The sequence below is a fragment of the Amblyraja radiata genome, chromosome 31 (genome assembly GCF_010909765.2).
Source record: "Amblyraja radiata isolate CabotCenter1 chromosome 31, sAmbRad1.1.pri, whole genome shotgun sequence".
Taxonomy (NCBI): domain Eukaryota; kingdom Metazoa; phylum Chordata; class Chondrichthyes; order Rajiformes; family Rajidae; genus Amblyraja; species Amblyraja radiata.
In genome coordinates this window covers 30,374,654-30,389,248 of record NC_045986.1, presented here as the reverse complement: position 1 = coordinate 30,389,248, position 14,595 = coordinate 30,374,654, and the positions used below count along the sequence as shown (strand labels likewise).

Here is a 14,595-nt window from a genome sequence, read left to right as displayed (position 1 = left end):
ACCTTGCCCACACCAACCAACATGTCCCATCTACACAAGCCTCACCTGACAGTGTTTGGCCCATATCCCTCTAAACCTGTCCTATCCATGTACCTGCCTAAATGTATCTTAAACGTTGCACTAGTACCTGCCTCAACTACCTCGTTCCATACACCCACCACCCACCCTTTGTGTGATAAAGTAACCCCTCAGGTTCATTCTTCCTATCTCTATATTGGTTGAGGGCTCAGATGGGCCGGGATGTGATGATGATGGATTTTCTCATTGCTGCTCTATATTACAGATGTGTGGCAAACGGCCTGGGCTGTGGGGTGGCTAAAAATGTTATTCGTAGCAATGCTGGTGTGATGGGAATTTGGAAAAATAATGAGGACTTTTGAAGACAGAATGTTTGCTGAAATCAATAAACTATGGTCTAGAAAATAGGTAGCATAGTGCTTTTGTTGTAATTGTTTCATGTGAAAACAACCTTTTCCATAGTTTTGCATTCATTCTAAGAATTTGAATACTTGGTATCATGAATCATGTTGGTGCTTCTGATACAATTATGTGTAAATACACAAGACAATTGCATCTGCGTCATACAGTGCTACATTTGGGCCATTGCAAGGACATTGGAGCATATTGTCCCAGGATCATAGACACAAAATGCTGGAGTAACTCAGGGGCTCCCACTTTGGCCCAGGAACAGCTGTGCTTGGACTGTCCTGGGATAACTAGGTCTTTGTAGTTCAACACTGGACTTGGGGCCACATTCTCTAAATTCACTGGGACCCCCTGTGCTCCAGCCCTAACACCACTCCACACCCCACCATCCTCCGGTCAATCCTCACACTCAACATGACCCTCAAGCTCTATTGCAACCCTCCAATAAACCTAGACCCATCCAGTAATGTTTTATCACTTTTATCCTTCAACCCCTCAAGGCTTCTGACGCAAAGATTTATTTCCAAGCCATCAGCCCAGCGATCCTACTGTTGTAGCTACCAATCCTCTCTCTCTCTCTCCCTCCCTGCTGGCGGTTTGCCTGATACCCCGACTCCTATCAACCCACAACAGTTGCCCCCTTCCACAGCCACGCCCCTCCCTCCAGACCACCATCCTTGGTCTTGACCAGCTGTTATCAGGCAACTGAACCATCCCACCACAACTAGACAGCTGTCCTGAACTCCTATCTACCTCAGTGGAGACCCTCGGACTATCTTTGATTGGATTTTACTGGCTTTATCTTGCACTAAACGTTATTCCCTTATCCTGTATCTGTACACCGTGGACGGCTCGATTGTAATCATGTATTGTCTTTCCGCTGACTGGGTAGCACGCAACAACAGCTTTTTACTGTACCTCGGTACACGTGACAATAAACTAAGCTGAACTCTTCAGGACAGCGCGTACGTTTCGTTGGCACCTGAGGCAGCTGCACTGACTGTTATTGGGAGACAGTCTTTTCTTCATGTATGTTTTTGCAGAATGGCATCATAGGTTTGTAGGAAATCTGTTTCGAGCAACGTCTGAAGTTCAATGTAAATTGCAACACTGGTAGAAATGATCCACAGAACTACTGGATCTGTTCCGCTACATATGCCCGGCCTTGGCTCTTAGCAAGTGTCGTAAGCATGTTAAGATTTATTTGATTAGTAATGTATCTAATAATGCCTAGGTGACATCCTGATGCCCAGGTGTCCATCCTGCACACGCTGTGATCTATACCCCTCACCCTGGAATGCCTACTTCATGTAATCATCACTGATGATCATTCATTCATGCCACAGTCTATAGACATATTATACCTAACTGTCTGTCATGAAATCTTGTGCTTCTTCTGTATCCGAGCTTGTTGACCGACACTACGACACAGTCAACATTTGTTCTCTGTTCACCCTATTTGAGCATACAGTAATAACTAAGGACAAAGCCCTTTGAATCATAGAAACATAGAGAACATAGAAAAATAGCTGCAGGAGTAGGGCATTCGGCCCGTCGAGCCAGCACCACCATACAATATAATCATGGCTGATCATCCAAAATCAGTGCCCTGTTCTTGCTTTTCCCCCAAACCCCTTGATTCAGTCAGCACTAAGAGCTGAATCTAACTCTCTTGAAAACATCCGTGTTGGTAAAGAAGTTAAAACTTCAAAGCTTGTTTTTTTTTTTAACGTTGCTGCCGCTTCCAGCCTTCATATGGTTTAGAAAGCAAAGCCACTGTTCTTCTTAATCGATTCCAGATGGGTGGAATGTTAGCCAGCATTTCATTTCCCAGCCAGCACAGGGTAATTGCTCTCTGCTTTGCAGTGGCAATCCCACAGTACCGAGAGGTTTGCATCATGTGGATTTGGTTTTAGTTTCAAACTATCATCTACTACCTCAGGGGTTTGCCCTCAACCTTCCTGGAGCTTGTCACCACCCCATCCCCCAAAACCCCACCATCACCACAAGCGCACATTTTGGATCTGAAATACAAACGCTTTAATTTCCAGATGTGCGTTCTGAGGCTGAGAGGTTAATTTGCTAATCTTTTTTTTTTTTTTTTTTTCTTCACTAAAACTCCCAGCTCTCCGGGACTCAAATAACCTTGCTGGTGAGGAGTGTTACTGGCTGAGACCACACCTCCTTCATTATGTAGCAAGTACATGCACGCACACACATACACACTTCCCAGCACTGCACCTCTAATCAACAGCTAAGATAATAAGGGACATGTCCTGCCCTATCCCAATGGTGCGAGGCCATTCACAGCAGAACAAATCAGAAAATGCAGGAAATATCATTAGTTCAGGCAGATAAAAATGCTGGAGAAATAGCGGGTGAGGAAGCACCTATGGAGCGAAGGAAATAGGCGACGTTTCGGGTCGAGACCCTGCGGCCCGAAACGTTTTGAGTCTCGACCCGAAACGTCACCTATTTCCTTCGCTCCATAGATGCTGCTGCACCCGCTGAGTTTCTCCAGCATTTTTGTCGACCTTCGATTTTCCAGCATCTGCAGTTCCTTCTTAAACAGTTCGGGCACATCAGTTCTAACCCAAAATGTTCCTTTTCCCACAGATCCGTCTTGACCCGCTGAATATTTCCAGCAGTTTCTGTTTTAGTTCACATTTTCAGCATCTGCATTTTCTTTATACTTTCGCTGCCTGGTTTTGAGGGTATTATCTACAACGAGAGGCGTATTCACTTGGATTGTTTTCTTTCAAACATCAGAGATTGAGGGGGGATCTGATATAATTATATAAAATTATGAGCGGCATTGATAGGGTAAATAGTCAGAAACATTTTCTGCAGGGTGGAAATGTCAAGGACTAGAGGGCACAGCTTTAAGGTTAGAGGGGGCAAGGTTTAAAGGAGAAGTGAGGGGCAAGTTTTTTTTTGGTTGGGTGCCTGGAACGCGCTGCCAGGGGTGTTGGTGGGTCATTACCGAGGCTTTTGGATAGGCACACGGGTAAGCAGGGAATGGAGGGATATGGATCACATGCAGGCAGAAGAGATTGGTTTAACTTGGCATCATGATCAGCATAGACATTGTGGGCCGAAGGGCCTGTTCTGTGCTCTACCGTTCTATTTTCTATTTGTCGCAGCCCTTGGTCCTGGAACTATCAATGAGATAACAGAGCACGATCAGTACAGAGCATGGTCCAAGTGAGAACTTCAAACCACATGCTAAAATCTATCTGTATCTTTACCACAGATCATCGATTGTGGTTTGTCCCATCAGTGTATATTGATTTATTTCAAAATATTGTGTGTCCAGGACCGTAATGTGTGGAACCTGGTAAAATAAAAGTGCCGGAAGGAACTGCAGATGCTGGTTTAACCCGAAGATAGACACAAAATGCTGGAGTTACTCAGTGGGACAGGCAGCATCTCTGGTGTAAAATAAATGCTGCAGTTATTGTAAGGCAATTGTTTTATCTCACAAAGTTACTCTATCACCCTTTTCCTCTCTCTTTTTTCTCACATGCCCTTCCCATGTCCTCTCCACATGCTGCCACCCCCCTCCCCCCCCACCCCCCCAATTTCTGTGTGTAACTCACTCGCTCGCCTTGTGCCCTTCATTTCATCCCCTCCTTCACCTCCCCTCCCCCAAGTTTCCTGTTATTATGGGGGCAAAGGAGACTAAAATACCTCTTTAACAACAGCTTACAATCATCAGAGAGATGCATAACTGTTAATCTGCTTTCTGTATTGTCCGTGAAGGAGGAATAATGACCAGAACAAGATAATTATCTGCTCTCCTCAAACAGTGCCGTAAAATCTCTAGCATCCGTCTGGAGAGACAGGCAAGGCCTTGGTATTATATTTCATCAAATTGGCATCTCTGCCAGATTATGCATGCAGCACTCATCCCCTGGTGATGGGATGTTCCTACTCCCTGCTGCCTCTCAGCTGAGAATCCTTTCAGATAGGGCAAATTAATATTGAAGTTACAAATAACTGGGGGATAATCCTTTTATTGAATGGCAACCGAACCATCCTACCAGCTACTATACCTCATTAAAGACCTCAGACTATCTTTAATCAGACGCTACTGGTCTTTTATCTGCACTAAATGTTATTCCCTTTATCATTTATCTGTACGACTCGATTGTAATCATGTATAGTCTTTCCACTGACTGTTTAGCACTGAACAAAACAACTTTGCACTGTACTACACATGACAATAAACTAAACAGTGAATGGATAATGTTGAATTCGTCATACTCTATTCGCTTGCTCAATTCTCCTTTCCATTGAATTCTCTGGAAGGGACTATTGGGTGGTGTATATAATAGGCAACATGTCCTAAAACAGACACAAAGTGCTGGAGTAACTCCGCGGGTCAGGCAGTATCTCTGGAGAACCGGAATAGGCAACATTCAGGTCGGCACCTTTCCTCAGATCAACCCAACACATCACTTATTCTTGTCCTCCAGAGATGCTGCCTTAGTTACTGAGAGACGTTGCATTACTCCAGTACTTTGTGTCTTTTTTGTACACGAGCATCTGCAGTCCATTATGTCTACATTGCGTGAAATCCATTTACTCACCTTGTATCGTTGATTCATATCTGCTGTTTGATGCTCTCGCGTGCCAATATATGAAGGCTCTAAACTGGGGAGTGGTGGGAAGTGGAATTGGGAGCAGAAGCTCTCATTATGGGGCCAGTGCATCATAGTGCTATTTCTGTCACTGAAGTCCAACAACTTGGAAAAAGGCACTGAACGAGAGCTGGCTCATATTGGCTGATATCCCATGTTGGGAATTCTCCATGTCTGTTACCCGAGTGCACAAGAAGAAAAATAACAAACCTAAATGGAGCAGGAATATTTGATTTATGTAGGAGAAGGCATGATGGCATAATCGCTTCTGAAGCAAAATGACTGAGTCAGAAGATTGCTTTGAGAGTTTACGCAGAGTTCTCAAACTGATCTGACTTAAAAGTAGACCAAAGCCCAATAAATCTCCTCAACCTTTTCAGTTGGTATATCGTAGAGTTGGCTGTACAAACCCACAGTGGTGCTTGCAAGGAACACAGGATGAAAAATGTTGACTTTGGCCTATGACAGTCTTATCCATTATAATTGGAACCCTGTTTCTAATTATAGTGGAGAGACACTCGCTGAGATTTGTGATGCCCTCTAGGCTCTCGGGGATGCCAAGAGAGACTTCTAAAATAAGCTGGAAGTTCAGTTCAAGCAAGAGGATGCCAGGTGACCGTGGTAGGGCTTGAATACCATCATGAGCTACATGCCAAACCCAGCAGCAATCTCTGGCAACAAAGCATTCCTACCAGATGAGCCTTTTACATCCATTTTGAACATGCAAAGCTTCACCAAGATGCGTCCCAACCCCAGCTGCCTCTGTCCCATACATACCAGTGGCAGTGGTCAAATATGTTTTCCTGAGGGTAACTTCCCAGAATGAGACTGACCCATATGGAATCTCTGGGCGTGTTCTGAAACCATGCGCCAATCTACACCTACGACATCCTCAATCTCTCACTTCTGTCCCCATTTGCTTCATCATTCCAGTCTCTGAGACAAATAAAGTGACCTGCCTCAATGACTACCGTCCAGTAGCTCTAACATCGATCATAATGAGGTGCTTTGAAAGTTTGCTAATGGCCCACATCCACGCCAGTCTTCCAGACAATCCACCCCCCCCTGTAATCTGACTACAGGAAAAACTAGGTCTTGAAGGACAAAATGTCCTTTGCACTACAGTCAACTCTGGATCACTTGACCATGAGAACACCTCTATCAGGATGTTATTCAGTGACTGCAGCTCAGTCTTCAACACCATTATAACCATGAAGCTCATCTTCAAACTTCCATCTGCAGCTGGTTTCTGGACCAGGGCAGCACGGTGGCGCAGCAGTAGAGTTACTGCCTTACAGTGCTTGCAGAGCCAGTGACCCCGTTTCGATCCTGACTACGGGTGCTGTCTATACGGAGTTTGTACGTTCTCCCCATGACCGCATGGGTTTTCTCCGAGATCTTCGGTTTCCTCCCACACTCCAAAGACGTACGGGTTTGTAGGTTAATTGGCTTGTTATAAGTGTAAATTGTCCCTAGTGTGTGTAGGATAGTGTTTGTGTGGTGATCGCTGGTCGGTGCGGACTCGGTGGGCCGAAGGGCCTGTTTCCACACTGTATCGCTAAACTAAACCTCCTGACCCACATATCTAAGTCGGATGAAATTGGTCATAACATTTTCTCCATCCCAAACCTCAACATTAGTTCCCCTTAGAGTTATGTGCTCATTCTCTTCCTCTAATCCCTGTACACCCATGATTGTATGGCCCACCTCAACTTGATCTTTAAGTTCACCAACGTTACCACTATCAGCTGGATCTACAACAATGATGAGATGGAGTGCTTTAACATTTGGATTTGGTAGTATAATCCTGCACCACTTTACACTCATCATTGCATTTATTGTTATATTTACCATTGCTCTATGTACAATGTTTAATGTGTGAGCTTCAAGTGAACAAGGAATGTCATTGTTTGGTGTATATGACAATAAACTAATCTGTAATCTGGTACCGGATGTAAGTATATGCTTTATTAAGGAACAACATTTCTCCTGTGGTAACATTACAAAGACAGTGTTGAGCAAAGCAAAAAATAGGTCGAACGACAAAATGTCCTGTAGTCTCCCTGTGGTCACACTTTACATTCCTTTTGATGGCAACCCAGTGATATTCTTCTCACGCATTTACTTTTAGTTAAGTCTGTCTGAAGAAGGGTCTCAACCTGAAACGTCACCCATTCCTTCTCTCCAGAGATGCTGCCTGTCCCGCTAAGTTACTCCAGCATTTTGTGTCTATCTTCCTTTTCGCTAAAGCTGATGCGTTGCTTGAGTTTTGGTGCCATGTGAACCTTTGCTGCCTTGAACGGATTTAACCAAGAGCTGTGTTACTTTCTCTTTTCTAGTTTCATTGCCGTGGAACAGATCGACAGTTATTGTGTTCTCATCTCCTCCAAAGCTGTGTATTTTCTGAAGCATGGCGAGTATGTCGACAGGGATGCCATTTTCCTGGAGGTCAAATATGATGACCTATACCACTGCCTTATCACAAAGGATCACGGAAGAGCTTATTTACAGCTTACAAAGAAAGCCGAGAATTCAAGCAGTGGTGTGGCCATACCTGGCCCATCGCATCACAAGCCCTTGGTGAGTGTTGGAACTACTTGCATCATTAACCCAGCAGACCAAAGGAATTGTAGATTTTGTTCAATGATAAACTTGTGCTATACTCCTTAATCTGAGCTGAGTCGGTAAATGGAGCATTTCAGTCATCATCTACTAATCCCTGAATGAATGAAGTACAAAATATCAGCCAACTTTCATACACCTTGTCATGTGATAGGAGCAGAATCGGCCAATCGAGTCTAATCTGCCATTCAATCATGGCTAACCTATCTCTCCCTCTGAACCCCATTCTCCTGCCTTCTCCCCATAACCCCTGACACCCGTACTAATCAAGAATCTATCTATCTCTGCCTTAAATAAATCCATTGACTTGGCCTCCACAGCCTTGTGTAGCAATGAATTCCCCAGATTCACCACCCTCTGACTAAAGACATTCCTCCTCATCTCTTTCCTAAAATAATGCTCTTTGATTCTGAGTCTATGACCTCTAGTCCTAGACTGTCCCACTAGTGGGAACATCCTCTCCACATCCACTGTATCCGGGCCATTGGTCTCCAAATCTGAGGAAGGACATTATTGCCATAGAGGGAGTGCAGAGAAGGTTCACCAGACTGATTCCTGGGATGTCAGGACTGTCTTATGAAGAAAGACTGGATAGACTTGGTTTATACTCTCTAGAATTTAGGAGATTGCGAGGGGATCTTATAGAAACTTACAAAATTCTTAAGGGGTTGGACAGGCTAGATGCAGGAAGATTGCTCCCGATGTTGGGGAAGTCCAGGACAAGGGGTCACAGCTTAAGGATAAGGGGGAAATCCTTTAAAACCGAGATGAGAAGAACATTTTTCACACAGAGAGTGGTGAGTCTCTGGAACTCCCTGCCACAGAGGGTAGTCGAGGCCAGTTCATTGGCTATATTTAAGAGGGAGTTAGATGTGGCCCTTGTGGCTAAGGGGATCAGAGGGTATGGAGAGAAGGCAGGTACGGGATACTGAGTTGGATGATCAGCCATGATCATATTGAATGGCGGTGCAGGCTCGAAGGGCCGAATGGCCTACTGCTGCACCTAATTTCTATGTTTCTATGTTTCACTCAGTGTCTGCAGGGCTCACCTGTAACATTCTTCACACATGAAATTTGGTCAAATGGTCACAGTAACCCATCATCGCAGAATGACTATAAATCAAGTTTCAGCCCTTTAGCCTTTGTTCTCTAGCACACCAAAGGCCGAGTACTTTAATTTTTCCTGCACATGCGTGCATTAATCACTGATATATCTTGCTCTTAGTCTGTGGTAAACAGTTCAGTGATATGGCTTTATTGGTTACGAAAGAACTGCAGATGCTAGAAAAATCGAAGGTAGACAAAAATGCTGGAGGAACTCAGCGGGTGAGGCAGCATCTAGATGAATCTAGATGAATAGTGAATCTAGATGCTGCCTCACCCACTGAGTTCCTCCAGCATTTTTGTCTGGCTTCATTGGTGGGCAGGTTCTAAATGTAACCAATCGATCAGTATAAGTGACGAGATATGTGCAGATTAATGGGAACATAGCAACAAGGGGGTCTCAATCCGAAACATCACCTATCCATGTTCTCCAGCGATTGCCCAAACCCGCTGAGTTACTCAAGTACTTTGTGTCCTTTTGTGTGTTAACCAGAATCTATAGTTGCTTGCTTCAATATAGCAATAAACCTTGTCGTAGCGTTGGATCCACTTGCTACATCATTGTGACTCACAAAAACAATACGTTTGCATACTCCTGGCGAGCTCTTTTTAGTTAATTAAATAATCATCAAATGTATATTAAAACTTTTGTTCAAACAACGGTGGGTTCATGGCAAAAAGAATCAAACACTAGTTGATGGGTGTGTGAGAGATGCAGGGAAATGGGACGGACTAGTAGTTTGTTTTAGTGATACAGCGATGAAACAGGCCCTTCGGCCCACCGAGTCCGTGCTGACCATTGATGCCCGCACACCAGCACTATCCTACACACCAGCAACAATTTATTTACATTTTTACCGAAGCCAATGAACTTACAAACCCGTACGTCTTTGGAGTGTGGGAGGAAGCCGGAGCACCCGGAGAAAACCCACACGGTCATGTGTACGCAGGGGAGAACGTACAAACTCCACACAGACAGCATCGGATATCTGTAGTTCCCCTGGGAGCTGGCAGAAACCAAATGGCCTCCTGTCACGTCATTATATGACTGCAGTAGTATGCATCCACATTGGGTTCAATTCATGAATAGATTGTGAACATAATTAGTTTGTCTTAGTCCAAAAAAACAACGTGTTATTGATGTTTGTTTTCAGGTCCACGTGAAGTCAGAGAATCTTGCGCTCAAGATATCGCAAGAAATTAACTATGCCAAAAGCCTCTACTATGAGCAGCAGTTGAAGCTCCAGACCAATGAGACCCTGGAGCTGGACTCCTGATAGTCTCTCTACTGGTTGAGAAGAAACAGCAAAGTACAGTAACAAGACCACACTTGCCTCTGTGTGATAGTTTATTGTCTGAGCACGTGTGTGATCAACTCATTTCCTTTCCGCCTCATCCCTGATGCCTAATTGAAGCTCGCAGGTGGGGAATTAATACTATGCTTGGTTTTGGGGACAGATTATTACAGAAACTCTGATAAGGAGCAGGTTCTGTTCAAAATGTATTTTACATTTTATATATTGTATTTACAAAACAAATTGTGACAAGAGTTAAGAGTTCTTTATATTTTACTAATCTGTACATACCTGTAATTATACTTTCTTGTAAATATTTAGAAAAATCTCACAGGAACTGTTATGTACAGAAGCTGCATTCAAACCAACTGCAGTGTAATATAGCAGATTACGTTATTGCACTAGAAATGTACTTGATTTTTCAGGATAATCCAAGCCCTGCAGAGTGGTGTGGGAACGTATTTCCATTAAGGCACTAGACCTCCTTGTTACTTTACTCAGACCCTTCCTTCCCATCAATGTTATCAAGAGTCTCTGAATCAGCAAACTGGCAGGCAAGAATTATTGTAGGACTACACACAGAAAATCGAGTATGCAGGGAGAAACAATATGTTGCAAACTGGCATAAAAAGTGTTATGTTTCTGTGATGCAGTTAAGATGTTATATTTACAGGAGAGATTTAAGGCACAGAGCGGTTACTGCTGGATTTTAGGCAAGGAATGACTGCGTTTGGCAGGAGGAACCGTCATCTGGCAGTGGCTAAAATGATTGAAGGTTTCTGTCTTCCTCTCTCTCTCTAATTGGAGTGAAGTGAATGCTAGTTTGGTCTTGTAACTTCACCTCACTCGCTTATGTCGGCTAAAAAGAGAAGTGAAATGATATCTCTCCATTTGCAGAAAACAGTACAGTTGCATGTTGATAAAAACATTGAATGTGGTCAGATTCGCACAGCAACTGGGACAAGTCTCTAACAGGGAAGGGTCTGTAACTGCACTGAATTATTGTAAGTATATGTAAAGTATGTGTTAGTGCGCTGAAGTCAAAATGTTTGTAGCTAGGTGTTTAGAACTCTATAGAAAGGAACAATGATTAGAATGTATACGCAATACAATAGGCCCTTTGCACTGTTCATAGGTGTTGAACAAACTTATTTCAGTACTTTCTTTTCTGCTGTCACAAGGAATCAATCACTATATACAGTTTGGTAAAGAAATGGTATCTAAAGTGTGGTTTTGGAATGGGAGAGTTAGATTTGGTGACTTTGTGGACACTTGGAATTAGAATGGGACAGCCAAAGACTGCACATATGTGTATATATATATATGTAAGATCTAAAGGTATGGCCTCATTTGGAAACTGGACCAAAAGATGGCCTTCTGAGGGAAAGCAGAGCTAGCCTCTTCAGTTTCCACTAGTTTTGCCTAAGGGACTGAGAATCACTGATCAGCTTGCTTTGTGAAAGACTCCGCCCGACTAGTTTGCGGCACAAGAGACTCCATCAAGCAGCAAAGCATTGGTAGTTGCTATTCCTGCACTTCTCTGCAGTACAATCTCTGAGATGATCACCTATGTTCTTCCAGAATCAGGGGGCATGCGGTGGGGTGGCTGCAACCTCATTGTTGTGAGGATGGGTGTCAAAGGGATGAGGTTTTTTTGCCCAATGTGGTTTTTGTGCAATTTTTATCATCAAATAAAATCACTTGTTACGAAAGGAAATGTGTGTGTATAATATTCTACGCAACGTGTGGCATTTTACGGTTGCCCCTAATATATCAACATCTAGGTTTTAAACAGTGTTCAAATGTGTGTAAATTCTAGGAGCAGAATTAGGCCATTCAGCCCATCAAGTCTATAATAATAATAATAATAAATTTTATTTATGGGCACCTTTCCAAGAGTCTCAAGGACACCTTACAAAAATTTAGCAGGTAGAGGAAAAACATGTAAGGGGAATGAAATAAATAGTAGAGACATGACTAGTACACAAAGTAAAGACAGAATTTAATACAAAACACAATATGAGGCAATTCATGCACAGATGAAAAGGGAGGGGGACGTGGGGCTAAGGATAGGCAGAGGTGTAGAGATGGGTCTACGCCACCATTCAATCATGGCTGATCTATCTCTCCCTCCTAACCCCATTCTCCTGCCTTCTCCCCATAACCCCTGACACCCTTAGTGAGAATTAATATTAAATGTAATTTCAAATCAAATAGGTCAGTAGGTCATGACTTTGATCTCTGAAACTGGACTCGACAGATAATATGAAGCCCTGCATTATCCACTTTACCGGAATTAATCCAGTTTCATGTAATAATGGTTGCAGAATACAAACTTATTACTCTGGTCATCTCTCTCTGAGAATGTATGGAATTAGCTATTGAGAAATGAAAGTGTTCTACAAATGCTTTTAAGGTACATGGATTGGCAGAATAATCCATTCCTACACAATTTGGGACCAAGGAGTCTAAAGTCAACCGAGTGAAGGGTTGTAGCTAATGTACAGCGGGACTGAAACATATTACTGGAGGATATTAATAAACAAAAGAACGGGCATATAATTGGAAAATTAACATCAATAGAGATTAGCGTGAGGTGCTACATTTTAGGAATATATTTACTCTGTAATCCATTAAAAAAAAACTGTCCAAAGGAGTTATAAGTAAGACATTAAAATTGGTGACTTAAAAACATGAAATTCTAAAGGCTTGGTATTATTTTCTATGAGAATGGAATTAAAAATCACCGAGTTATTGAATTGCTGTAGACACCTGGTTAGACCACATTTCTTGAGCACTGTGAACAGTTCATATTGTAAGACAGTTATAAAGTGATATCAGAATTTCTGCTTCACAGGACAGAACAATGAGTCTGGAGCAACTTTAGAAGCTGGAGGGTGAGCTGATAAGAGTAGAAGATGGAAAAGGTGATGATCCAATACTAGACTAGTGCCCGTTACAAGGCACCAATAATACCATGAGCAAGTTCAGAAGAAGTGTCTTTCCTCAGCACTGGGTTAGAATGCGTTGAGAGAGGTCTCGCACGTCAATATCTGGAGGAAGGAGATTCAACCAGACTTCCTGAAAACATCACATGAAGACAGATCGGGTTTGGTTCTGATGCCTCCCACTATAATTTCTTCAGCCAGCAGCTAATTGAACAAGATGCTGAATCATGAACAGAAATGAAAACTTGCACCTTTGGGAAAATAAAGTAAGAGTTTGCATAATTGTGTTTTTTAACAATTCTATTGTAGGTCATAGAACAGTACAACATAGGACCAGGCCCTTTGGCCAACAATGTCGCCGTGTTAAACTATTCACATTTGCCTGCACGTGATCCATCATTCCCTGCATATCCATGTGCGTATCTAGAAACGTCTTAAATGCCGCTGTCATATCTGCCTCCACCCCCCGGCAGTATGTTCCAGACCCCACCACTCTGTAAGAAACATACTTTGCACATCCTTGAACAATTTCCTCCCCTGACCTTAAAGCAGTCCTTGACATTTCCACCCTTAAGAAAAAGCTTCTCCTGTCTGTGTCTCTCATAATTTTATATACTTCTCTGGTCTCCCCTCAACCTCCGACGTTCATGAGGAAACACGTCAATCTCTGTAAATAGACAACAGTCTGCACAGTGTTAACATGCATAAACATAGCACTCATTCAGAGAAATCTGCAGCTCCTCCAGTATTGAGATAAAGGTGATGAGCACTTACATGCACATCTTGTAATGTGATCAATAACATGCCACAGAGGAAACCTTACTCACACACTAGAGAAAAACATTGACTAAATTATGCCAACTTGAGAGATAAAAAATGTAATTCAAGCATTTACTGCTCCGTATTTAATTAATAAGGTTACATTATTTACAGATCAGCTTAGTTTGGGTATTGTATATAAATTCTTTCTTAAATATGTCTTATCACAACGACAGCACGGTAGTTGTTGCTTTACAGCGCCAGAGACCCAGGTTCGATCCTGACTACAGGTGCTGTTTGTATGTTCTCACTGTGACCGCGTGGGTTTTCTCCGGGTGCTCCGGTTCCCTCCCACACTCCAAAGACGTGCAGGTTTGTAGGTTAATTGTCTTCGGTAAAATTATAAATTGTCCCTAGTGTGTGTAGGATAGTGTTAGTTTAGTTTACTTTAGAGGAACAGCTCGGAAACAGGCCATTCGGCTCACCGAGTCCACACCGACCAGCAGTCCCCACACATTAACTCTACCCTACAGGCACTAGGGACAATTTTACATTTATACCATGCCAATTAACCTACAAACCTGTGTGGGATGAAGCCGAAGCTCTGGGAGAAAACCCACGCAGGTCGCGGGGAGAACGTACAAACTCCATACAGACAGCACCTGTGATTAGGTTTGAACTCGGGTCTCTGGCCCTGAGAGGCAGCAACTCTACCGCTGTGCCGACCACTGTTAGTGTTTAGGGATCACTGGTTGAAGTGGACTCCGTGGGTCGAAGGGCCTGTTTCCGTGTTGCATC

At 43.1% G+C, this 14,595-nt stretch overlaps 1 protein-coding gene across 5 annotated transcripts in view; it reads left to right on the top strand.

The window, feature by feature from the left end:
- vps13d (vacuolar protein sorting 13 homolog D) overlaps positions 1–11,802 on the top strand; it is a 181,853-nt gene extending 170,051 nt beyond the window's left edge. For all 5 annotated transcript variants that reach the window (XM_033048439.1, XM_033048438.1, XM_033048441.1 and 2 more), the window contains 2 exons: positions 7,409–7,649; positions 9,950–11,802. In XM_033048439.1, the coding sequence (XP_032904330.1) occupies positions 7,409–7,649; positions 9,950–10,072 (364 nt within the window). In that variant the 3' untranslated portion in view covers positions 10,073–11,802. The remainder of the gene's footprint in view (positions 1–7,408; positions 7,650–9,949) is intronic.
- The last annotated feature ends 2,793 nt before the right edge of the window (positions 11,803–14,595 follow it).